Below are 26,272 nucleotides of genomic sequence, written 5' to 3' on the forward strand. Positions count from 1 at the left end.
ACTGCCCTCACAACCCATTCCCAAGTCTCTTGGCAAGAGGGCCTCCCTCTTCTGTGGACAAACTGCTGTCCCGTGGCTCCTGTACAGAAATGTCGAGAGAGTCAGATACTTTTTAAAATAATGTTTATATATCTATTGCTGAGCCCTTAGTATAACGGTGCTAAATGCCTCCCTTGCTGTATCTTAATACAAACACGGATGCTTATCTCTTCTATTCTCCAATTCCCCCTCTCCCTTATAGCTGCGCTTTAAAGAGGGAAAAACCAAACAACAGGCTCTACCTGTTTTTAATGCAGACCTTGAGCAGTCCCTTAATCTCAGTAAGCCTAAAATTCCTTCTAATAAAAGAGGGCCAGCTACCACCCACCTCAGAGGAACTGCAAGAGATTAAGTCTTCCCAAAGGTAGTAACTAACCCTTTCAATCCAAGGGTTTCAGCAGTGACTAGACCCCAGGAGAAATCAAAAGATGGAGCCTTAGACTCCTCAGCTCTGGCAAATGCCATCTTGAGCAATATCCCACCTTGAGGCAATTTGGCTCCCAGAGGAGGGGTGCAAACCAAAGCACCCCTTTACTCTTTGAAGGAGGCCACCCCCAGCCTGGAGACTTGGCACAGGAGGGCTGGGTTCTATAGCCACCATTCCCTGCACTGCAAACAAGCATGGGGGGGCGGGGGACAGAGATGCAGTGATGCAGAGGTGGGCTGGCTTCCCTGGATCTGTCCAGTTTTTAAACCCCAATCATCAGTACTATGGTCCCTTTCATCTGACGGTTAACCCAAGTCATCTGCTCATCCTTAGCCCTCCTCCAAAGGGGTAGAGGAGGCCAGCAGGAGATCAACAGTACACCTAAGAGGCAGCCCAATTTTACAGGCTGAAAAACTGAGGCACAGGTTTGGGTGTGGAGAAACAACAAACAAAAATGAAACCAGGTGCCTACAAATCTCAAACCTGCATGACATTCTTGATACAAAGTGGCCTAGTGAGGCATCTGTGCCTACCCTAGGGGTGCAGGATTGTTGGACAAACCAATTAGAGATTTCTAAGTCCCAACCTGGCTGAGGCCAACCCATGTCCCTTTCTGCAACCACTCCGGCACTGCTGGTCTTTTTCCCACTGTCTATCCACATTCGTTCTCCCCACGAGGCAGGCCACTGCTGGCCTGCTTCCACCAGCAGGGTGGGCTGTAGACTTGGGAGCAGTCCCAGAAAAACCAAGTAGGAGGCCTTTGCCTACTCTCCACTGGTTTCCTCTTCGTACTTCAGGTAGTTCCAAAACCAGGCAAGACGCTCTTAGAATCTGGCAGATGAGTGAAAGAACACTGGACCGAAAGTTCAGGGTACTTGTATTTTAAACATCCTACCCTTGTGTGGCAGCTCAGTAAGTATCTTCCACTATCTGGGCCTGCTTCCCCCAGCACAGTGCTGTGTGGGAACATGCACTTGTGCATGTGAATCGTGGCCCAGGCTCAGAGGTCTCAGCCCCGCCCCCCATGCCTGCAGAGGGCAGGGAAAGAGTCCAGGGTTCACAGGCAGCAGCTGGGTATGTGCCTTCAGAGCCACAGTTCCTTAACCTTTCTCTAAACAGGAAACTGCTACCTTCCTTACCAAGGTGGCTTTGAGGGTTACAAAAAGATTAAGTGCCCTTGAAAGCCTATGTTTCTAAATGGAAAAAATACGTAGCTTACAATACAGTGGTTCCCCCAGCCATAGTTTGTAACCCATAGTCAACTGATACCCAAAAATAGGTGAGTACGGTACAGTAAGATATTTTGAGGTGACAGAAGCCCCCATTGCATGTTTTCTTCATGAAATCAGTGATAAGTCCTTCCAGTACAAAAACTAAGCAGACTCAACTTCCAGTCATGGAGCTTTCTTCATTCTTCATCCCACACCAACTCTTCCCTCTTCCCAGTTGTCCTAACAGTAACTCAAAAAATAGCAAGGTCTTAAAAAAAAAAAAAAAAAGGTATCTTGAGAAAGAGACCACATTCACATAACTTTTATACAATATGTTGTTATAATTGTTCTATTTTGTTGTTAATTTCTTACTGCACTTAATTTACAAATTAACTTTTATCATAGCTATGTATGTACAGGAAAAAAATTATATAGAGAGGGTTTAGTACCAGCTGAAATCTCAAGCATCTACTGGAGGGTCTTGAAATGTTTCCCCCATGGATAAGGGGAAGGCTATTGTATTATGATCCCATTTTGTCTTTTATTAAAAAGGTGTGTCTATGTGTATACCTTCATACACACTTGAAATATGCTATCCAATACCACAGTTACTAGCCACAATATGTGGATACTGAGCACTTGAAATGTGCTAGTCCAAATCGAGAAGCTGAAGTGTGAAAGACATCAAATTTCAAAAACTTAAGAATGTACATTATTTTTACATGTTAAAACAGTATTTTGACTATATTAGATTAAAACTGATTTCCCATTTTTACGTTTAAAAAATTACTAGAAAATTTTAAATTATTTACGCAGCTAGCACTGATCTAGAAAGATATACAACTTATATTTGTGTGTCTTTCTTATATTTATGTTCATGTGGGTTGTATATTTGGTGGTTAGTGGGATAGATTACCAAGGGGTTTTTCTTTTTGCTAAAATATATTTGGACATTTTTCTACAATGAACTGGTGTTGCTTGGGCAACCTGAAGATTCCCGTTCAAAAGAAATTAAAAGTTAAATACCCAACACATAGGGTATTTTCCATCCTCTTTGGTAACACAGAGCCAGAGAGCCTCCCGAAGCCTGTAGAGAGCCTCACCCCAACCTTTCCTACTGACCCTAAGGCCGTGTCTGAAAAACCACAAGGTCAGCACAGCTCTTTCCAGCAGGCCTGCACGTGGCTGGCCTGGCAGAGCAGAAGAGGAATATCTCCAGGGGAAGAAAGGCCAGAGCTCCCCAGCAGGATCACTGCCCGGCTTATACCCACTTGGCTTATGCTCCCAGAGCCCACCGTGCCAGCAGGGGCAGAGCTGAAACGTCTAGGCTGGGCCGTAAGAGCCCTATACAGATATCGGCATCTTGAGATCTGTGCAAGTCCTCTCTCTCCCCAACAGTTTTCCTGGCAGGGTATGTATGATTCTGTAGTCTGAGAGAATGCAAAGCCAGATGATGTGTACAGCATGAACTCTGGAGTCAGTCTGCCATGGGCTTGAATCCCAGCCATTTACTACTGTGGAGCCTCGAGCAAATTAGTGAACCTCTGTGAGTACTTGTCTTCTCAAGTATAAAATGAGGATTGTTGCTATAGCTAGATCCCATGGGGTTACTGTGAAAATGAATGGTGACAAGTGAATAGGAGTGTGTGATGCTTAGAAGTTAGATAATCATGAGATTAGCAGAGGGTCTCCAGGAACTCTGGCCTGGCTTCCTGGGACATCTGTCCTCACAAGGCAAGCTACCCATGAGGCAGATTCTAGGACACCTGGCTAAGTAAGCTCAGGGAGATGACAAAAGCTATTACTCATTGAGTAGCACTGCCCTTGACAGCACAGGATCCAATCCTCCCACCTTTTTTTTTTTTTTTTTGAGATGGAGTCTCGCTCTGTCACCCAGGCTGGAGGGCAGTGGCGTGATCCTGGCTCACAGCAACCCCTACCTTCTGTGTTCAAGCAATTATCCTGCCTCAGCCTCCCAAGTAGCTGGATTACCAGAGCCAGGATAATTTTTGTATTGATGGAGTTTCACCATATTTGCGAGGCTGGTCTCAAACTCCTGACCTCAGGTGATCTGCCCACCTTGGCCTCCCAAAGTGCTGGGATTACAGGTGTGAGCCACCATGCCCAGCCAGTATCCAATCCCTTTATAAAAGCTGTGAGAAATGAAGTTCTAGCCAGGAGAAACCAGAGAGCGGTGGGACTGAAATCAGAACTCAAGTCTGGATTTCCAGACTGCTCGAGCAGCTTGCTCTGACTCTGTACTAAGGATCTTACCTGAAATCAAAAACTCACAGCAGTTTCTGACAAGAAGTCAGGAAGAAAAAACCATGACACAGAGACTCAGGATCAAGATCAGTCCCCACCTTCAGGACTGCCCTCCCAACCCTGTCCTTGCCAGTGTCCCAGGCTATTCTCTTATACCCTCATTCCACCTCTACCCTGGGGCAGGGAGGGAGCCAGGGACAGGCCAGGAGAGGTAGCCTAGGGAGGGAAGTACCTGTCTTTAGCCTGGCTTTGGGGCCAAGAGATCCAGAACCAGGGGGAAAATGCCTGCCTAACTTACTCTTCTAATCAGGGGACAGTGCAACTAATTGAGCTTCTAGATAGTCTGAGAAGTGAGAAGGAAATAAGAAATAGCAATCAGAAAGCTTCCTCTTTAAGTGATCTAGTCTCAGGAGAAAACAGAAAGTTAGTAAAGAAAAAAATCAGGCCCAAGTCACTATACCATCATCCCTTCCCTCTCCATCTTTTTCCTGGACGACTACAGAAGTCTCCTAAGGAGTCTCCCTGCTTCCACCTTCCCTCCTCCCCCTACCTCCTCAGTCCATTTTCCATAGAACTGACTAATCCTGAAGTAGAAATCAGGTGATATCACCTCTTCTGATGCTTTCAGAACAGGATTCAGACTCCCTAAGCTGGCCTCCAAAGGCCTCATGTTTCTTATTCTTTTTATCTCTCTCCCCTCATCCATATAGGCCTCGGAGAGCTCCTTGGAGAAGTCTAAACGCATTACCACCTGGAACTTGCTATTCTTCCAGGTTAGAAATTTCACCACCAGTCTCCTTATCAATCCCATCTTTGCTCACGCTTAGAGGCACTTTCCAAAACCTGACTGAAGCTGTCCCCGGCTATTGCCACAAGGCCTCTAGCCACGTTTCTCCTTTATACTCTGAAACTGATCACACTTACTGGGTGTTTGTGCTTAACACAGCCTTGGAAACTGAGATCAAAGATGCTATTCCCATTCCACAGATGAGGGGAGAGAAGTGAAGTCTCACTGGAGCCTAATGTAACTCAGTTCCCTGGTAAGCCCATCCCTTAACAAAATATGGCCGGGGGGCAATGGCTCACATCTTTAACTCCTGCACTTTAAGAGGCCAAGGTGAGTGAATCACCTGAGGTCAGGAATTCAAGACCACCCTGGCCAATATGGCAAAATGCAGTCTACATTAAAAACACAAAAAATTGAGCCGGGCGCGGTGGCTCAAGCCTGTAATCCCAGCACTTTGGGAGGCCGAGGCGGGTGGATCACGAGGTCAAGAGATCGAGACCATCCTGGTCAACATGGTGAAACCCCGTCTCTACTAAAAATACAAAAAATTAGCTGGGCATGGTGGTGCGTGCCTGTAATCCCAGCTACTCAGGAGGCTGAGGCAGGAGAATTGCCTGAACCCAGGAGGCGGAGGTTGCGGTGAGCCGAGATCGCGCCATTGCACTCCAGCCTGGGTAACAAGAGCGAAACTCCGCCTCAAAAAAAAAAAAAAAAAAAAAAAAAAAGAGCTAGAATTCCTTAGGTCTAGGTTTCCAGATAATGTTCCTGATTTTTAAATACAGATGAGTAAAGTGTTTTTAAATGCAAGTCAATCAAAACTTATCAGTAGGCTGGACTGACAGGTGACTTCTGCCTTTCAGAATGTAAGCCCCACCATGGCTGCAATGTGCCTTGTTTACAATCTCTGAATCCCAGGGCCTGACACCTAACAGATATCTCAGTATTCACAACTTTCTGAATTAACAAATCTGAAAAATATTTTGCCAACTTGTGGCTCCAGAACCCTACAACAAATCACGCTCGAAACTGTCCCAAATCTTACCATGTCAAGGAACTCAGTATATCCTACGACAGCTGAATCCATTTAGGGGCACTGTTGAGTTACTACTTGACTATAGGCAAAACCTACTAATCCTTCATCCCTCACCTACCATCAGAGCTTTAGGCCAAGTGGAGCAGGTCTATCAAAATTCTGTATTTCAAGACAAGCAGCATTTCGCATCCCACCCCCGAAGCTTTGATTCCCTGTGCAAAATAACCCTACTTCCTGAACCATTCCTTCTTCAGAGAAGGATGCATGCAGCCCAATGAGCCAACTCCTCTAGATGTTCCTGATTTCCTTTATCCCACATTCCCTAGAAGCAGCATCCAGCCTCCCATACCCAACCTTGTACTCACTGTTTCCAAACCCCACCCCTACACTGGGCTCCAAAACCAGGATATTCCATCCATGTAACTGGTGTCTCTTCCTCCTATCACTGTTAATATACACGCAGAACGGAAATAATATACAGAACAGAAAAAGCAGAGACAGCTCTACTTCTTCAAACAAACTCAAAGCTGTGGAAAGCCACGAACGAGAGAGGAGAGTTTTACTGCAAAACACCTGAGCTCATCTCTGACATTCTAACATTAGGACATTCTCAAGCACCACAATTTGAGCTTCTCACTGCCAAGATTATGATCCCCAGTGAGTCCTTAAATTCCATTTCTATGCAGAGTTGCATGAGCCAGCCAGGACAAGCTCAAAAAAACTGGCTCTCAGAGTTCATGTGGGCTACCTTCCTGTGTATATTTAGGACCAAACCGCAGCGATCAAGGGGCAGAGGACAGAACAACAGAGGAAGGCCAGCTATAGAACCTGAGAACTCTGCTTAACAGAACTGTTAAGCAAATCGAAGACCTGGGCCAAACTCAGGGCCTCAAACGAAGCACATTCAACACTCTTACCATTACCACTTATTACTATGTGCCAGACTCCAGCTGAGTATTTATATTCGCCTAGCTCACATTCAACAATAATCCTAGTATGTGGGCACTCCAGCTATAGCCCATTTACTGAGGCCCAGAAGTTAACAACCTATCCAAGGGAACTCAACTGGTAAATGGCTGGGCTAACTGTGACTGACTGTCCCAAGTTCATGCTCCACTACCCCATTTTACTTCTTCCTCCAGAGGTAGAATACGAACAGAGCTGCAGTGGGAGAATGTTCAAGTTTCAGCCTTGCTTTAAACTGACTGGAATCCAAACAACTCCTATTTCCTTTCAGGGCTTAAAGTACCTAACTTGTAAATGAGGGGTTTAGATTCAGTGACCTCTGAGGTCCTTCCAGTTCCAAATATTCCCTCTTCTCTGAAAGGAGGAAGGGAAAACCAAGTCCTTGAGAGCAGAGCAATGGAGACAGAGCTGACAACTGGGAAACTGGGCTGGGTAAGACTAACTATAGCCCAGTGTTCTCAAAAACTCAGAGTAGCAGCCTATCTGGGGGCAAATGCAAACCCACTGTTCTCAGCATAGGTGTAAAACCAAGTAATGGTGGCCGGGCACGGTGGCTCATGCCTGTAATCCTAGCACTTTGGGAGGCCAAGGTGAGTGGATCACCTGAGGTCAGGAGTTCAAGACCAGCCTGGCCTTCATGGTGAAACCCCATCTTAAAGAACAAGAACAACAACAACAACAACAACAAAAACCAGCTAATGGTGAGAAGCCTAGCCATGTGGATATCCCCAGAAGGGGACGATAGTCACCTGGAAGCCTGTTTGATAGCCCCTTCTACAACTTTCAGGCCTCTTCTTCCCCGCAGCCAGCTGCAGCAGGGGCAAGCAGGCAAGCATGAGCTCAATCAGTTCATCAGCAATTGTGCTTCTTCCAGCAACTGAGATGCATTCTGGATAACGCAGCCTTCTGAAGGGTCTGAGATATCCCATAAACCCCGGCCATGCTCTACCCCTAAATGATAACAGTTATTAACTGCCTAAGCTCCACATTTCAGGAATGACTTGGAAATTTGCTCCATTTTGTAATCTGGGAACCTTGCCCTAAAGGATCAGATGGGAAACCCCAAATCGTCTACTCTTAACCTAAGAGGTTCTGCCACTTGGCCAGAGTCATCTTTCAAAAGGAAAATCTGACTATGGTACTCCCTCACATAAAATCTTCAATAGCTCTCTACTCCTTCCAGCTAAAATCAGAATTCAGCACTCATTACAAGGCAGGACTGCTTACCTTACTTTCTAGTCATCCACACTACAACCACATCCAGTTCCCTGAACACCAGGGCCTTCCCTCAACCAAAAATGAGTTCTCTTTCCAGGCCCTTTCTCAGGTGACTGCTATTCATCCTTCCCATTTCAGCTTAGCCATCCCTTCCTCTAGGAAGACTTCTCTATACTGAATTGGGTGGCTCTGTTACACTGCCAAAGAATTCCACGCTTTGGGATTCCCTACACAGCATATTCCACATTGAATTTTGAGTGCATTTGTTTCTTGCAGAAACTTTTTATTATGTACTGCAGTATCCCCTATGCCTGACACATGGTAAGCACTCAAAATGTAATGAATGAATGCGGTTAAAAATAGGCAATTCACTCATTCTTTCACTAAATGTTCACCAAGCTGCCTACTACAGTGTGCCGGGCACTGCTGCAGGTGCTGGGAATACAAAAGTAATCAAGTATCAAAGTCCCTGACCCAGTGGTGATAAGAGCTAAGAAGAAAAATGGCCAGGTGCTGTGGCTCATGTTTGTAATCCTGGCACTTTGGGAAACTGAGGTGGAAGAACTCCTTGATCCTAGGAGTTTAAGATCAGCTTTGGCAACACAGTGAGACCCTATTTCTTTCTTTCTTTTTTTTTTTTTGAGACGGAGTTTCGCTCTTGTTACCCAGGCTGGAGTGCAATGGCGCGATCTCGGCTCACCGCAACCTCCGCCTCCTGGGCTCAGGCAATTCTCCTGCCTCAGCCTCCTAAGTAGCTGGGATTACAGGCACGCGTCACCACGCCCAGCTAGTTTTTTTGTATTTTTAGTAGAGACGGGGTTTCACATGTTGACCAGGATGGTCTCGATCTCTTGACCTCATGATCCACCCGCCTCGGCCTCCCAAAGTGCTGGGATTACAGGCTTGAGCCACCGCGCCCAGCCCAGAGACCCTATTTCTATAAAAAAATTTAAAAATTTGGCCAGGCGTCGTGGTATATATGAGTAGTCTTAGCTACTCATCTGGAGGCTGAGGTAGGAGGATCGCTTGAGCCTGGAGGCTGAGTCTGCAGTGAGCTGTGATTGCACCGCTGCACTCTAGGCTGGGTAACAGACTCAGACCCTGCCGCGGCTGGGGTGGGGGAAACTAGAAAGAAAAATGAAGCATAGTAAGAGGGATGGAGATAGGGAATCCGAGGGCAGGGCTTGTTGGTCTATATAGGGTAGTCTGGGAAGGCATTTCCACCACAGTGATCTGCGGTAAGAGCATTACAGAACAAAAAAAACCAGAAGCAGAGTACATGACATGTTTCAGGAAAAGTGAGGACTGATGTTGGAAGGAAATGAGTGAAGAAGGAGCAGTGGTGAAAGATGAGGTCAGAGGTTAGATGGAGGGGGACCAGATCAAGTACAGTCTCAGAGAACATTCTAAGAACTCTGGATTTTACTCTGCTGAGAAGCTACCAGAGGACTTTAAGTAGGAGTGATAGGAGACCAGTTAAGTGGCTACTGCAAAAACTTACATGAGAAATGATGACGTGTGGTCCAGGCCAGCAAGAGATGAGGTGGTAAAAGCATTTAGTTTTGGACATAGCTTTCTTTTTTTTTCCCCCTTTGTTTTGAGATAGAGTCTTCCTCTTTTGCCCAGGCTGGAGGGCAGTGGTCTGATCTCAGCTCACTGTAACCTCTGCCTCCCGGGTTCAAGCAATTCTTGTGCCTCAGCTTCCCAAGTAGCTGGGATTACAGGCATGTACCAGGAAACCCAGTTAATTTTTGTATTTGTAGTAGAGACTGCGTTTCACCATGTTGGTCAGGCTGGTCTCAAACTCCTGACTTCAAGTAATACACCAGCCTGAGCCTCCCAAAGTGCTGGGATTATAGGTGTGAGCCACCATACCTGGCCAGTTGTTTTTTTCTGAGACAGGGTCTCACTGTGGTGCCTGGACTGGAGTGCAGTGGTACAATCAAGCTCAATATAGTCTTGACCTCCTGGATTCAAGCAATCCTCCCACCTCAGCCTCTGGAGTGGCTGAACCACATAAGAGTACAGCACCACACCCAACTAATTTTATTTTTGTAGAGGATCATGTGAGCTACCACACCCAACCTGGACACAGCTTTTCCTCTTTGAGTCAGTCTTGCTCTGCTGCCCAGGCTGGAATGCAGTGACACACTCATCTTTCACTGCAGCCTTGATCTCCCAAGGCTCAAGTGATCCTCCCACCTCAGCCTCCCCAGTACCTGGGATTACAGGCATGCACCACCACACCCGGCTAATTTTTGTATTTTTTTTAGAGATGGTGTTTCCCTATGTCACCCAGGCTGGTCTCAAACTTTTGGCTCAAGCGATCTGCCCGCCTCGAGCTCCCACCCAAAGTGCTGGGGTTACGGGACATGAGGCACTGTGTCCTGCCAGGACATAGTTTTTAAGAGTCAAAGGATTTACTAGTACATTATATGTAGGGTCACCAAAAGATATTTGTTTTTTAGAGACAGGGTCTCACTCTGTCACCCAGGCTGGAGTACAGTGGCACAATCACAGCTCATTGAAGCCTTGAACTCCTGGGCTCACATGATCCTACCATTTTGGCCTCCCAGAATGCTAGGATTACAGGTGTGAGCTACTGCAACCGGCCAGAAAAAAACAGAGGTGACAAGGATGATCTAAAGGTCTTTAGTCTGAGCAATTAGAAAGACAGAGTTGCTTAATGTCTCCTGAGTCTCACTTTCCTCATCTGTGAAGCAGGGATAAAAAGAGCATCTGCTGGGCCAGGCATGGTGCGTCATGCCTATCATCCTGGCACTTGCGGAGCGGAGGTAGGTGGATTGCCTGAGGTCAGGAGTTTGAGACCAGCTTAACCAACATGGAGAAACCCCGTCTCTACTAAAAATATTAAAAATTAGCTAGGTGTGGTGGCGCATGCCTATAATCCTAGCTACTTGGGAGGCTAAGGCAGAAGAACTGCTTGAACCCAGGAGGTGGAGGCTGCAGTGAGCTGAGATCACACCATTGCACTCCAGCCTGGGCAACAAGAGCGAAATTCCGTATCAAAAAAAAAAAAAGCATCTGCTCAGCAGATCACTTGGTGAGAAGAGGTGAGACACTCAGTAAATGGTGACTTATACCACTATTACTTATCTCTGAATTATCAGGTGTCTAAATAAATCAGTGTAAGTGAAAAGCAGAGCAAAAAGCATACAGAGCCCTATCTCTATCAGACCATTTATCTAGATGGCTTCTGGCTATTGTGGCACTTAAATTCCTCTGAGAAGCTTGCAACTCCATTCTAAGGCCAAGAGAAACGGCTACTTTGAGTGGCTAGAATGCATGTCTTGAGAGTAAGGTGGTTACCACTAGTTTGGAGGGTAATTATAAAGTGGCCTGTAAACAAGGCCTCTTATAGAAGAATCATCCAGGTTTACTAACAGTGCATCAAACTGAAATGGAGAAGTCCTGTGCTGTACATGACAGATTTACCTGGCTGGCTTTACAAAATTCATCAGTGAAGACCCACACTCCTCCCCTACCCACACCTAGGGCTTGGCCAGTCTAATAAAGGTTCAGCCAAGGAAAAAAGATGCCACACTAGGACTGTCCTTAATTCTGGGGAAATCCTTCAGGGAGACATCCCAGGTTATTAGCCATGGGAAGTTGGCCACTTGCCCCTAGTAACTATCACAAACAGCCCTTCTTGAAAATTCAGCCAACTTCTGATTATCCACTCAGTTGAGGAAAGGCACAGATAAACCCACAGAGTGAGTAATTACCAGACTGTATATATCTGGCTTTAGAATGTAATCTGAAATAAAAAACTTACATCTGTGTAGGACTTTTTTTTTTTTTCCTTTTTGAGATGGAGTCTCACTGTCACCTAGGCTAAAGTGCAGTGTCACAATCTTGGCTCACTGCAACGTCCACCTCCAGGGTTCAAGCAATTCTCCTGCCTCAGCCTCCTGTGTAGCTGGGATTACAGACATGCACCACCACGCCCAGCTAATTTTGTATTTTTAGTAGAGACAGGTTTCACCATGCTGGCCAGACTGGTCTTGAACTCCTGACCTCATGATCCACCTGCCTCTGCCTCCCAAAGTGCTAAGATTACAGACTTGAGCCACGGCGCCCAGCAGGACTTTTTAAATTCATGAACTGGGCTACCCCATATTCAACGGCAATTCGATCCTCTAAACAACCTCAGTATCAAGATCAGCCCCATTCTGTGAATAAGGAAAACAGAGGTTAAATAAGCTCTCTAAGGTCACAAAGTGACAGCAGAGAGAAGTACCCTGCCCATGTTCTAATTTAAATTCCATCACCTTCCCCCTTCACACTGATGTACTGTTTCCCATGTTTTCACTAGCGAGGTAACAAAACTTACTTCCTTCTTGAACTCCAGGCATGGTAAGGCCATCCTCTCATCCCTCAGATCACTCTGAACCAGTCAGAGAGGCTTGTAAGTCTGGACTGAGGCACTTGTGAACCTCCAGTGGCCCCAACACCCTAATTACTCCCTTTGAGGTGTCTTGGGTTTTGCAAACAGGGGCACTCCCATCTGCAAGCTCTCCATTTTAAAATGAAGGCTCTTGTGGTTTCAGGCTGGCTTCTCCTCCTCCTCCTCCCACCCTGCCCACCTCCCAGAAAAGGGAATAGGTTGGCTGGGCACAGTGGCTCTCGTCTGTAATCCCAACACTTTGGGAGGCCGAGGTGGGCAGAACACGAGGTCAGGCAATCAAGACCATCCTGGCCAACATGGTGAAACCCCCATCTCTGCTTTAAAAATACAAAAAATTAGCTGGGTGTGGTGGCGCGTGCCTGTAATTCCACCTACTCGGGAGGCTGAGGTACAAGAATTGCTTGAACCCAGGAGGCAGAGGTTGCAGTGAGCCGAGATTGCACCACTGCAATCCAGCCTGATGACAGAGTGAGACTCCCATCTCAAAAAAAAAAAAGAGAGAAAGAAAGAAAGAAAGAAAAAAAAAAGAAAAGGGAATCGGTGCTCAGGTCACAGCTATTAGGTTGCTTACTTCAGTTCAGGTCTCACTCCAGACAGTGGGTTGGTCAGCAGAAAGACCCCACCCCTCATGAGGTTCAGAATTCAAGGCTTGTGACTGCCCTCTACCTTCCCAGAGGGCCAAAAACCACCTCCTAAAAACCTTCCCCTACCTGGCAGGCACTCATTTCCCGGTTAGTATGAAATACAAACTCCCTGTCCACAAGGAAAGGGGCCAGGCCAGCTGAAGGCTTCTGATGAAAGCTGCCTCCCACTCTCCCTTTCAAAGGGTGTCCTAATTGTGACCTTTCCTTAGAAGAGGAGAAAGTGATTCACACTATATTGTTTCTCAGCCTTTTGGCTAAGATCAAGTGCATGATTAAAAAAAAAAAAGCCTTAAATCTTACTTAATAGACTAACCTAGCAGTTCTTAGCTGGGGGTGTACAATATATCCAGTTACACAGTTAAAAACAATCATAATACCATTATCATTATCAGGATTGACAAAATAATTTCTTAATTTAAGATAATCAAATTTCCTCAGTTGTTATCAAAATGTCTTTGGACACTTAGGGCCAAGAATCAAGATCCAAATAAGATCCGCAACAATGCATGACCAATGTCTCAACTGTTAACAGTTTTCATCTGTTAACAGTTCTTCCCTTTTAAAAATGCCATTTATTTATTGGAAATAGTGTGTCTTGTAGAATTTCTCACATTTAGAAACTGCATAACTGCCTACCTCATATCTAATTGGTCTGTTCCTCTATCTATGGTTCTGTCAGATTTAGATTCAGTTTTTATTTGGTGGGGGGCAATTTTCAGGTGGTGCTGTGTGCTTTCAGACACTGTAAGGCACATAATGTCTAGTTGCTCCATCATACACCCCTAAGGCAACATCTTAGGTTCCTGAGGCCAGAAGTGTTTCTTCAGCCTCCAGAGAGCTTGGATTCTTTTTTTTTTTTTTGAGACGGAGTTTTGCTCTTGTTACCCAGGCTGGAGTGCAATGGCGCGATCTCGGCTCACCGCAACCTCCGCCTCCTGGGTTCAAGCAATTCTCCTGCCCCAGCCTCCTGAGTAGCTGGGATTACAGGCACGCACCACCATGCCCAGCTAATTTTTTGTACTTTTAGTAGAGACGGGGTTTCACCATGTTGACCAGGATGGTCTTGATCTCTCGACCTTGTGATCCACCCGCCTCGGCCTCCCAAAGTGCTGGGATTACAGGCTTGGGCCACCGCGCCCGGCCGAGAGCTTGGATTCTTAATCATGATGCAAATATAAAGCTCTTCTTTGGTTTCTTTCTTTTGTGGGGAGGAAGTTTTAGAAAAAAATTTCAATACTAGAAAACTTTTAAAACACTTGGACCTAGTCTAATACCCTGATTTTACAGATGAAGAAACAGAGGCACAGAGAAAGCAAGGGGTGTGCTGGTGTCCACAATGCTGGTCATAAGCATGATCAGAAGTAGCTCCTAATAATGGTGATCATTTACTACACAAATATTTAAATAGCAATTACTAAATAGGCAGTACTTATTAGGTACTTACTCTTTGGCACTATGCTAAAGGCTTTGTATTTTGTTTAATTCTCACAATCCTCTGAAGGTTACTATCAGTATTCTCATTTTGAGGATGAGGTAATGGTGGCTCAGAGAGGTTGAGTAATTCACCTAGGATTGCACAGCAGTCAGAAGTGGGACTAGGACTCAAGAGTACAGACCATATGATTCCAGGGCCAGACTTCTTAGTCCCATCCAGTCTCCATTCTGTGTAGGCAAGAAGGGGGCCAGGATCTGAAGTAGCTCTGACACTGCAAGGTCATGGTGATGCCCTAGATCCACATAGACACCCAGCTTGTACAACCAGGGCAATCTGGGGAAGGGCCCAAACCCAGGAAATAGAGGAAAGCAGAGAGGTTTACATGGGCCCAGTTCAGTGCAACAGAGGATCTCTGGGACACCACGGGATTGCTGAATATAATCCTTTTTAATTTTGTGCCAGTTTGTTGCATTTCAAAGGGACATAGGAAAAAAACAATGTTCAGAACATAAACATTTAAGTCTCAGACCCTGTTCCAAACTTTAGCACTAATTTTCTTACTACACATCAATTTAGAGGTCTATACAAAACAAACCTACTGATTACCCCTGCTAGAGTGGATGGGAACTTGTGGAAATGATATACAGACGCTTAACAACTTAAGATGGGGTTACATCCTGAAAATACGGTAAAGCTGGGCATGGTGACTCACATCTGTAATCCCAGCACTTCAGGAGGCCAAGGCCAGCAGATCACTTGAGCCCAGGAGTCTGCATCCACCTGGGCAACACAGCAGAACCTCATTTCTACAAAAATTACAGAAAAAAATTAGCCAGTATGGTGGCGTGCACCTGTAGTCCCAGCTACTAGGAAAGCTAAGGTGAGAGGATCCTTTGAGTCTAGGGGTTTGAGGCTGCAGTGAGCCATGATTGTTTCACTACATTACAGCCTGTGTGGCAGAGTGAGACCCTGTCTAAAAAATAAGTAACCATGGCCGGGTGTGGTAGCTCATTCCTGTAATCCCAGCACTTTGAGAGGCTGAGGCGGACAGGTCACAAGATCAGGAGTTCAAGACCAGCCTGGCCAATATGGTGAAACCCCATCTCTACTAAAAACACAAAAATCGGCCGGGCATGGTGGCGTGCACCTATAATCCCAACTACTCAGGAGGCTGAGGCAGGAGAGTGGCTTGAAACCAGAACACAAAGGTTGCAGGGAGCTGAGATCACGCCACTGCGCTCCAGCCTGGATAGAAAGAGTGAAACTCCGTCTTAAAAAAAAAAAAAAAAAAAAAAAAGTAATAAAAAATAAAAATCTGAATATAATTAAATTGAAAATGCATTTAATACACCTAACCTACTGAACATCAACGCTTCACCTAGCACGGGGCATGGTGACTCACACCTGTAATCCCAGCACTTTGGGAGGCCAAGGCAGGCGGCTTGCCTGAGGTCAGGAGTTCGAGATCAGCCTGACTAACATGGTGCAACTCCATCTCTACTAAAAATACAAAAATTAGCCAGGTAGCACACACCTGTAGTCCCAGCTACTCAAGAGGCTGAGGCAGAAGAAGAATCGCTTGAACCCAGGAGGCATAGGCTGCAGTGGGCTGAGATCACACCACTGCATTCCAGCCTAGGCAACAGAGCAAGACTCTGTCTCGAAGGAAAAAAAAAAAAAAAAAAAAAAAGCTTAGCCTATCTTAAATGCACTCAAAACACTTTAGCCTACAGATTGCCAAAGCATCTAACATAATGCCAATTTTAACTGTTGAATGTCTCATGTAATTTATTAAATATTGTATTGAAAGTAAAAAACGATGGTTGTATGGGTACCTGAAATAGTTTCCCTTAAATGTGTATCACTTTCCCATCAACATAAAGCCAAAAAAATCATAAACTGAGGATTATCTGTACTCAAGTCTCAAGGCACTACAGGTGCACCAGCCACCAGCAAACTTTCAGTCCAGTTAGGTTGGCTTTTCCTCATATTCCTGAGAGTACATGTGCAACTCCCTCAAAAAAGAATCTTTACAAAAGGCAAATTAAAAAGTTAAAACTTATTTTTAAAAAATTCATCTCACCACATTCCAAAGCAAAAAATAGCCAATTCTTAAGAGTCACTAACCTTTAAATTATTCATCCCATGCCTTGTAGATAAGCAAAAGTCAAGTTTTAAGAAGACAGATCCCACACAGTTCATGGAGTACTGATGTAACACAAGAAAAGGAAAGGTCTGCATTCACCAACCCCATCACATTACAGGTAGAGAAAAACAGAGACCCAGAGAAAAGTCCCACCAAGACCCACAGTAAGTACAACTTCCACCTGCCAGGCACTGGGCTAAATACACATATCGTTAAGAATGAATGCTCGTAATACCTCCATGAGGCAGGTAAATCATAAACACCTACTGCACAAATTAAGAAGGTGAGGAACAGAATGGTTAAACAACTTGCCCAAGGAGGCACAGCTAACAAGTAGTAGAGCTACCCACACAGTTTGATCCCAGAACCTTCGCCACATACCATCTCTTAACTTAGACATCTTGGATCTTATACTTAGAAGGGGTATGACTAGAATAAGGAAAAAAATTTAAACATTTAAAAATACTTTAGGGAGGGAAGGAGATCCAAAAAGCCAAAATGCAAATCTCAAGCTTTAAAACTACAAATCTAAGACTTGGATGTTTAAACCAGAACACAGAACTCCACAAGAAAGGAGTTATCACAAAACGTATTTTATTACTACTTACTGCAAGTGTCCCTTAAAGAACTAAAACACCAACATTTGAGCCAAAAGGAGGGCTAAAAATAGGCATTTGCAGCAAGCTTTGGAAAGCTTTTAGTTTGCTTATGAGGTACTTATTTCTGTAGACTCCCAAAAACATATGCATCACAGAACACAAAAATTCCCAAGACCACACAGCCACTCCACTAGTGTCACATTTAAATATGTCGAAGCTGTAAATAATACCAGGGCTGGAAAAGCACTTCAGAGATCTATGTACGCTCCAGAGAAAGGGCCACCACCTAGAATTAGCAGGCTGACAACCCAATCATAGAATTCTCTCTCAAAATGCACACAAGTCCTAACAACAGGCTTAGAGAGAAAAGCTACTGGATTAACTGAGTTAGGCCGTCAAAACCTATTCCAAAGGTTCTAAACCAACTAGACGCTCTCTTACCCTAAGATTCCAAAAAACATAAACAGAGCAAATCTACTTCCACTCAAGAATTTTGCTTTGGGCACTTAAAGCCAATCAGCTTCTCCACTCAGGGGAAAGGCAAGATGCCAGCCAAACTGTCTTCTTCCCACGATCAATAACCCCAGTGACGCACACTATCAAGGGCTCCTGGACTTACACAAAATGCCAGCTCAGGCACCCAATACCACCTGATGTCATGGCTGATTGAAAACCCACAAGGTAGATTCACCATCAGCCAAGCAGCAGCCAGAATGAGTAGCCCCATTTAAACTTCTGAGGAGTGCTCTCTCCCGGGGATGATTATACCCTTTTGAGTTTATTAAAGAAGGGAGAAGGACCAAAGAGTGTTTTAAAGTTGTTTTCCCTCACTCTGTGGGTGGATAGGAGGGACGTGAAAGACAACGGAGGTTTCAGCACTGTCCTTTGCATAAGACGGTTCTGGAAGGGAAAGGGGGGAAGGGGAGGAGGGGAGAAGGAAGAGAACATTTTGACGGACTGTTAGTAAACCCCAAATGTCCCCTCCTCCAAATGAAGCAACCTGAAAAGAAATAAAAATTGCAACATGATGTTTTCAGGACTGGCTAGTCTGGCTTCCCTAGGACTAGGAGTGATTCTACTTTGACTGTGAAGGCATAAGCTTCCCCTTTATTTTTGAATGGTTTAAACTAGTTAGCCTCAACCATCCACAGCAGAAGAGCTTTTTAACAGCACCAAGGCTACGACCAGAGGCCATCATTCTAACTACAAGACAATTTTAAAACCGATCCACCTCAAACTGACCCAAAACCAAATGGAGACCCGCCCTATCCGCCGGCCGAGAGAGGAGAGTGGGCGCGCCCCCCACCCAAGCGGACGAGCTATTCTCGGCAAAGGCAGGCCAAGAGCAGACTCCATATTCTGTACCGCTTCTCTTCCCCAGGCTGACACGGCTCTGCTGGGATTTCCTGCACCCTCACCTCCCCCTGGAAAGCGGCACGGTCCAAAAGGACCAAAACGCGGAGGAGTGAGAGGGAGGACTCCGGGAGCTCCGGTCGGCAGTCACATGCCGCTCCCCGCGCGGGGAGGCACCACGTTGTCCCGGCTGCAGAGGAATGCTGGGAAGGGGGAACGCGCACACACCCGCGCACACGCACACTCGGGCCGCGCCGCGGGCCCGCACCCGCCCGCCACCCCGAGCGACGCGGCCCGCGCCGAACGCCGAGGCCGAGCGGCCTGCGGGCGGCCAGCGCAGCGCATGGCGCCCAACTGTCACCCGCCCGCCCAGCCCGGACGCTCCCTCCCCCGCCGCCACACGCCCCTCCTGTCGCCGCGGGCCCCTCACCCGCCTCATTTTCCGCCAAACCTTCTAACCGGCTCCCCCAGCACACTCGCCGTCGGGCTCCTTCTCACGGCGGAAGGTGCCCGGGATCGGGGAGGGAAGCCACCGAATTCGGTAACACGATGGGTTTCTCCCCACTCTCCCGGTAACCGACCCCTCAATCCGTCTCCAAACGGAGAGTCTACCGCCCAGTATCACCTCCCCGAGAACAAACCTTGTTAACTTCTCACCCCCAAATCCGCGCGGCCGGCATGGACTCCACGCCGGGCACTGGGCTGCCCGTGACATATGCTCATTAAACATTTACAACCTGGGGACGTTCGCAACGCTACCGAGACGGGGAGCGCCGGGCGGGGTGGGAAGAGGGGCTTCCCGAGGAAGGTTCAAACCAGAAGCCGGCCGCCGCCTCCGCCGACATGCGGCGGGGCCCTTTTCACTGAAACCGGCGCCCACCCTCCGCCGCCGACGTAGGCCCGGACCGCGCCGCTGCCCACTAACCGCTGCGGCGGCCGTAGCCCCCCGGAGCCCTGGCCCTCGGGCGGGGGCAGGTCCCCGAGTGCGCGGCGACCAGGACCGAGCAGGAGGCAATTTTCCAAAGTCCCGAGTCACCGTGACCGGCCGCGGACCCCGGGGCCCGGGAGGCGCTGGGGGAGGGGACGCCCATGTCCCCGGAAGAGGCCCCCGGACCCAGGAGGAAAAGGAGGGAGACCCACCTGGGGGGGACTGTCCGTTCACGGTAGGCAGGACCGGCGGCGGTGCGTTCTTAGTCCACGGGTTCACCTTGGGAGGGGGGGCTTCCACGAAGTCCCGGCGCCCCGCGCCCGCGGCTCCTGCAGCTCCTCCGCCAACGCCCGGCTCGCCGCCGCCCTCCTCCCCGTCGCTGACGGCCGGGCCCTCGGCGCCCGGCGGCTGCAGCGGCCGCGGGTTCTCGCGCTCCTGCTGTCCGGCGCCCTCCTTGTGCGGCCTGGCGCAAGGCGGCCGGGGTCTCCGAGCGCCGCCGTCCGGCTCCCCCCCGCGGCCGTCGTTCGTCCCGGGCTCGCCCTTGCCCTCAGGCGCCGGCGGCGGCTTCTTCCTCACCAGCCCCCCGTGCTCTTCGGCCTGCAAGAGCGGGGCGCCCCCAGGCAGCAGCGGCTCCACCTGAGTGGCCATCTGCGCGCCCGCCCCCCCCCGAGAAGCCGGGCGCGCCCGAGGCTGCCTCCCCCGCCTCGAACTTGGCTCGTCGGGCGCCCGCGACGCCTTCCTCGGGGGCGCTGGGCCCCAGTCCCTGCGGAGAAGGGTCGGGGTTCACGCGAGGCGCGGCCCCCTCCCAGTTAGGTGCAGCCGCTGTAAATCCGAGGCCCTCTAGAGGGGCGGGGGGGAGGAAGGCTCCCCACTCGGCTGTCCAGGCCTCCTCGGCGTGCGTCCCCCCCCGCCCGCTCCTCGCAAGACGCCCCCACCCCGAGCCGGGCAGGCTTCTCGTCCCGTCCCTCCCTCCCCCCCGCCCCCGGGGCGGCCCGGGCTTCCCGGCTCGGGGGCTGCAGCAATATGGACGGACGGGGGAGAGGCGCGGCGAGCAGAGCAGACCACGCGATCCGCGGCAGGCGGCGGGCGGGCGCGCGCCTCAAGACGCGGCGGGCGAGGGGAGACGACGGAGCAGCGGGGGCGCGCCCGCCGGCCCGGCCCTGGGCGACGGGCGGGCGGAGGGCAGCGGGCGCGCGCGCGCACGGCCCTGCGGTCCCGCCCCTCGCCCCGCCCCTCGCCGCCGACTCCTCCGAGCTCCTCGCGGGCTGGGGGTAGGAACGCTCAGACCCGACGGGGGCGAGCACGTGCCTGATGCAATTCGGGAGTTGTCGGTGGGGGCGCTGAGGGGGATAGGAGAGGAGACTGGGCGAGAAGGGGAGGTGTCTTAAAGGGCCAGCGCGTGAGGGCGGCCTCAGGTGGAGCACATGGGACCAGGCCACGCGGCCGGCCGGGCCTGCTCGCGCTTTTTAGGCTGAGTGCCAGATTCAGTGGGGAAGGAGCCGTTAGTGTCACTCCTGACTTCCAGGGGGTCGAAGGGAGGCCCCTCATCCGCCCCGAGGACGCGCCAACGCCGCCCCCTCCCCGGTACCCAGCGGGCCTGGCCCCCCGAGCCTCTGCCTGGGTGACCTTGATCGGGTGAGCGTCCGCACCTCGGTGAGCTGTGCTCCGCGCCTCGCCGCCGCCGGGCCTGGCCTCGACACTACCTGGAGATGGGTTCGACTCCGGGCCTGGAAGGCGAGTCCTGAGCCTTTGCGGGCAGCGGGCGCCTGAGAAGTGGGAACGGAATTACCAAAGCCCTCACCCAGGCCAGGCCCTCCTCCCCGCTGCGAAACCTAGTATTTATGGGCAGGAAATGTCTTTTCTTTCAAGTGGATGTCGTTTTTCCTAAAGAATTGCTTTGGGCGGAGCTGAACGGTCCCTGGATTGGGACTTGAGAGATCTGAGATTTTATCCTGGCCCTGCCCCTTACCATCCCTGCAACAGTGACTTCCATCTTCTTGGGCCTCAATTTCCCTATTGTACAACGAAGGAGCAGTATATGACAGCGGTTTCAAACTTCAGTGTACATTCGATTCAATAAATACTTACTGACCTCGTACTGTGGGGGCTGCAGGGTTCTAGGAAACAGGTTTGGTTTAAACCAGGCTAACAAAGTCCCTATCCTCATGAAAATTATTCTAAGGTGGAGAAAGAGACGATAAACAAATGATAAACAAATTCTTGTCTAGTATCTATGAAGACAGCAGTTACTGTGGTAATCACACTAGATGGGCTACTTTCGTTTGGGTGATAAGGGAAGATTTCTTTGAAAGCCAATGCCAAAGTGTTAGGAATCAGGCTTGGTCTGGGATTGGACCCAGAAATCTGCATGTCTAGCAAGATCCCTTTGGTGCTTATGACTTCACTTGGAGAAGTCCTGGCTCTTGACTGGCTGTGATCCCACGTCCTCACATAACATAACAGCCTGGAATGTTGGCCATCTCCAAAACAAGAATTAGAGCACACAACCTTCTGGATCTAGAAGACTGAATGAAAAGCCTCTTGGAACTGCCCCAGCCAGCAAGGCTGAGCTGTAGGATTGTAACCAGTATTGGGGAGAAGTACTGGTCGGGATAGCCAGGTAATTCCAACTCTTCGGTTATTCAGCCTCTAAGCCTTGGCCAGCTAGCCGCACTTCCCTGGACCCCTCTCCTGGTGGAAAAATGGGGATAAATAATGCCTGACTTTCTTCTACCTTCTGAGCTCCTGTGAAGGGTCAAGTAAGACAATGTTAATCAAGGTGCTGTGTAAATTCTATAGATGAGCCAGTACTTCGAAAGAGCTACCAAGAAAGGTAATGCTAAAGGGGTCTCGATGAATTAAAGCAGGAATCTACTAAGTGCATTACACGTACTCTTAATCAGAAGGTAAATTATTGCACATTGCCACTGGAATGCCACTGTTTATTTGAAGAGATGAGGTCTGTCACCCAGGCTGGAGTGCAGTGGTGTGATCTGGCTCACTGCAGCCTCGAACTCCTGGGCTCAAGCCATCCTCCCATCTCAGCCTCCAAAGCAGCTAGGACCACAAGCACGTGCCACCATGCACAGCTTTATTAATTTTTTTTTTTTGAGATAGAGTCTTGCTGTGTCACCCAGGCTGGAGTGCAGTTGCACAGTCTCAGCTCACTGCAACCTCTGCCTCCCAGGTTCAAGCAATTCTTCTGCCTCAGCCTCCGAAGTAGCTGGGACTACAGGCGCATGCCACCACGCCCGGCTAAATTTTGTAGTAGAGATGGAGTTTCACCATATTGGTCAGGCTGGTCTTGAACTCCTGACCTCATGATCCACCCAACTCAGCCTCCCAAAGTGCTGGGATTATGGGCGTGAGCCCCCACTCCCAGCCGTTAAAAATTAATTGATAAATATTTCCTGAAGAGCTTATTCACTCTAGACCCTCTGTAAACTTTGTTAGTAGGGGACATAATTGCTATTGTTGGTCATTCTTTTTGTAATTGGCATTAGAGAAGTACCATCCCCCCACCCCCGAGAACTTGTGAGGGTATGAGAGTACTGTGTGGACAAGAAACTCTGGGCACCGTGGCTTACCCCTATAATCCCAGCACTTTGGAAGGCCGAGGCAGGTGGATCACCTGAGGTCAGGAGTTCGAGACCAGCCTGGCCAACACGGCAAAACACTGTCTCTACTAAAAATACAATATTAGCCAGGCGTGGTGGTGCACACCTATAATCCCAGGTACTCAGGAGGCTAAAGCAGGAAAATCGCTTGAACCCAAGAGGTGGAGGTTGCAGTGACCTGAGATCACCCCACTGCACTCCGGCCTGGGTGACAGAGCAAGACTCCGTCTCAAAAAAGAAAAGTTCCTTATCCAAAGTCACAAAACAGAGCCAGACAGAGCCAGGTCTCATACCTGAATCTCTTTAACCTAAATCCAGCAGCTTTTTTTACATTAAAATAATGAAACTGGGGCTGGGCATGGTGATTCACACCTGTAATCTCAACACTTTGAAAGGCCAAAGCAAGAGGATCACTTGAACCCAGAAGTTAGACACCAGCCTGGACAACATAGTGAGACCCTATCTCTACTTTTAAAAAAGTTTTAGGGAGCCACGGTGGCTCAGGCCACTTGTCCTGGCACATGAGGAGGAGAGGTCAGGCATTCCAGGCCAGCCTGGGCAACGCATAAACCTGTCATCCATTTAAAAAATAAAATTAATAAAAAAATGATGAAACTGGGATTTGAATTTAGGTTTTTTGATTCCTAACCAACTATGGTATTCTATATGCATATATTTCTAAATAAAGTCATAAATACAGTCATCCTCCCTTATCCCCAGGGGATACATTACAAGACCCTCTAATGCATGCCTGAAACCCCAAATAGTGCCAAATTCTATCTATACTATGTTTTTCCTATATATACATGCCTATAATAAAGTTTAATTTGTAAATTAGGCACAGCGAGAGATAACAATAATAAAACAGAACAATTATAACAATAGACTATAATAAAATTTATGTGACTATGCTCTTTCTCTCTCAGAACATCTTATTGTATGTAATATTTTCTGACCACAGTTGACCACAGGTAACTGAAACGTCAGGTAGCAAAACCACAGATAAGAGGGGACTACTATACTAGTAATGACCAAATAGGAGTAGCTACTTTTATTGAGTAACTATTATACACTAGGTTCTATGGGAAGTACTTGACATTTATTATCTCATTTAATCCTCATAACAGTCCAGTGGGATATGTACTAATTATTTCTCTAAATGTCTACTGAGCCCCTACTATGTGCCAGGAACTACAGGCTAGGTCCTGAAACGGTTATTGTCTTCAAATTACAAAGGAAGGCAATTGAAAATCAGAAAAGAAAGTAAGGTGGGGTACTCAGCATCATAGGTAGCAGCTATCAGAGTGGGATTTTTCAGAGTGTTCTATGTCTCCAGGCCTTATTCTTACCCACGGTCCCACTCTGCACAGCCTACCTCCCTCTCTCCATTGTCATATCCATAAGTATTTATGGAGAATCCCTCAAATAGGCCTCAGTAAGATACAAAACAGGTTGAATCCTATCTCTCTAAAGGGTAAACTCTAATTACAGGAACCAAATAATTGAGTAATATTTAACCTGCGGCCAAAAAATAGAGGTAAGACAAAATATGCTTAGGCAGAAAGTGACAAGGATCAGGCTAACCTGTGCCTAGAGTTTAAATATACCGTTTGCTTAAACACTAGGCCAGGTGTTGTGGCTCACACCTGTAATCTCAGCACTTTGGGAGGCCAAGGTGGGAGAATTGCTTGAGCCCAGGAATTTGAGACCCACCTGGGCAACATAGTGAGACCCTGTCTTTAAAAACTAAACAAATAAGGCCGGGCGTGGTGGCTCAAGCCTGTAATCCCAGCACTTTGGGAGGCCGAGGCGGGTGGATCACGAGGTCAAGAGATTGAGACGATCCTGGTCAACATGGTGAAACCCCATCTCTACTAAAAATACAAAAAAATTAGCTGGGCATGGTTGTTCGTGTCTATAATCCCAGCTGCTCAGGAGGCTGAGGCAGGAGAGTTGCCTGAACCCGGGAGGCAGAGGTTGCGGTGAGCCGAGATCGTGCCATTGCACTCCAGCCTGGGTAACAAGAGTGAAACTCTGTCTCAAAAAAAAAAAAAAAAAAAAACTAAACAAACAAATAAATTAGCCAGACGTGGTGGCACATGCCTGTAGTCCCAGCTATTCAGGAGGCTGAGGTGGGAGGATTGCTTGAGCCTGGGAGGTAGCAGCTGCAGTGAGCTGTGACCGCATCAATGCACCTTAACCTGGGCAACAAAGCGAGACCAGACCTTGTCTCAAAAAAATAAAGCCCACCAAATTAATAAAATGGGTCCAAATAACTATTTAGGCTGGGTATGGTTGTTCACGCCTGTAACCTCAACACTCTGGGAGGCCCAGGCAGGTGGATCTCTTGAGCCCAGGAGTTCAAGATAAGTCTGGGCAACATGACGAAACACTTATCTCTACAAAAAAATACAAAACATTATCTGGGTATGGGGGCACACACCTGTAGTCCCAGCTACTGGGGAGGTTGAGGTGGGAAGATCACCTGAGCCTGGGAAGTTGAGACTGCAGTGAGCAATAATTGTGCCACCAGCCTGGGCAACAAAGTGAGACCCTGTCTCAAAAACAAAACAAAACATTGGTTGGGCACTGTGGTTTACACCTGTAATCCCAGCACTTAGGGAGGTCGAGGCGGGTGGATCACAAGGGCAGGAGTTCGAGACTAGCCTGACTAACATGGTGAAACCCTGTCTCTACTAAAAATACAAACATTAGCCAGGCGTGGTGGCCTGCACCTATAATCCCAGCTACTCAGGAGGCTGAGGCAGGAGAATCGCTTGAACCTGGGAGGCAGAGGTTGTAGTGAGCCAGTATCGCACCACTGCACTGCAGCCTGGGCAACAAAAACAAAAACAAAACATGAACAAATGCCTATTTGTAATTAATTAAATGCTTGTTTGCTCCTCGTGCTGACAAATTCCTAAAGTGAGACAGAGCAGGGTGCATGAGAGACTAGAGAGCTGGGAGAATTGGTTTATAACCTGGGTTCCACCTCTGATTTTGCTGAATGACTGGGCAGCCTCCTGAGCTTTCCATCCATGAAACAGGAAGCATGCCTGCCCATCTAGCTTATGGGCAGGAAGAAAATACAAAGTTTGCAAGAGATTTGATTCTATTGGAGGGGGAGCGATGAATAGGTAAAGGAAAGAGGAGTGGTTCTTTGAGTTATCTGTGC

The 26,272-nt window shown here is 48.2% G+C and overlaps 1 protein-coding gene across 5 annotated transcripts in view; it reads right to left on the reverse strand.

Moving 5' to 3' along the window:
* LARP1 (La ribonucleoprotein 1, translational regulator) overlaps positions 1 to 26,272 on the reverse strand; it is a 147,640-nt gene that overhangs the window by 47,469 nt on the left and 73,899 nt on the right. For 2 of the 5 annotated variants that reach the window (XM_039471464.2, XM_039471458.2), the window contains exon 1: positions 19,693 to 20,509. The exons of 1 other annotated variant lie outside the window; for it this stretch is intronic. In XM_039471464.2, coding sequence (XP_039327398.2) covers positions 19,693 to 20,128 — 436 coding nt within the window. In that variant the 5' untranslated portion in view covers positions 20,129 to 20,509. Of the gene's footprint in view, positions 1 to 19,692; positions 20,510 to 26,272 lie in introns of those variants that run through there. 2 more of the 5 variants (XM_039471463.2, XM_074378813.1) reach the window with 2 other exon arrangements.

This window comes from Saimiri boliviensis, chromosome 1 (assembly GCF_048565385.1).
Source record: "Saimiri boliviensis isolate mSaiBol1 chromosome 1, mSaiBol1.pri, whole genome shotgun sequence".
Taxonomy (NCBI): Eukaryota; Metazoa; Chordata; class Mammalia; order Primates; family Cebidae; genus Saimiri; species Saimiri boliviensis.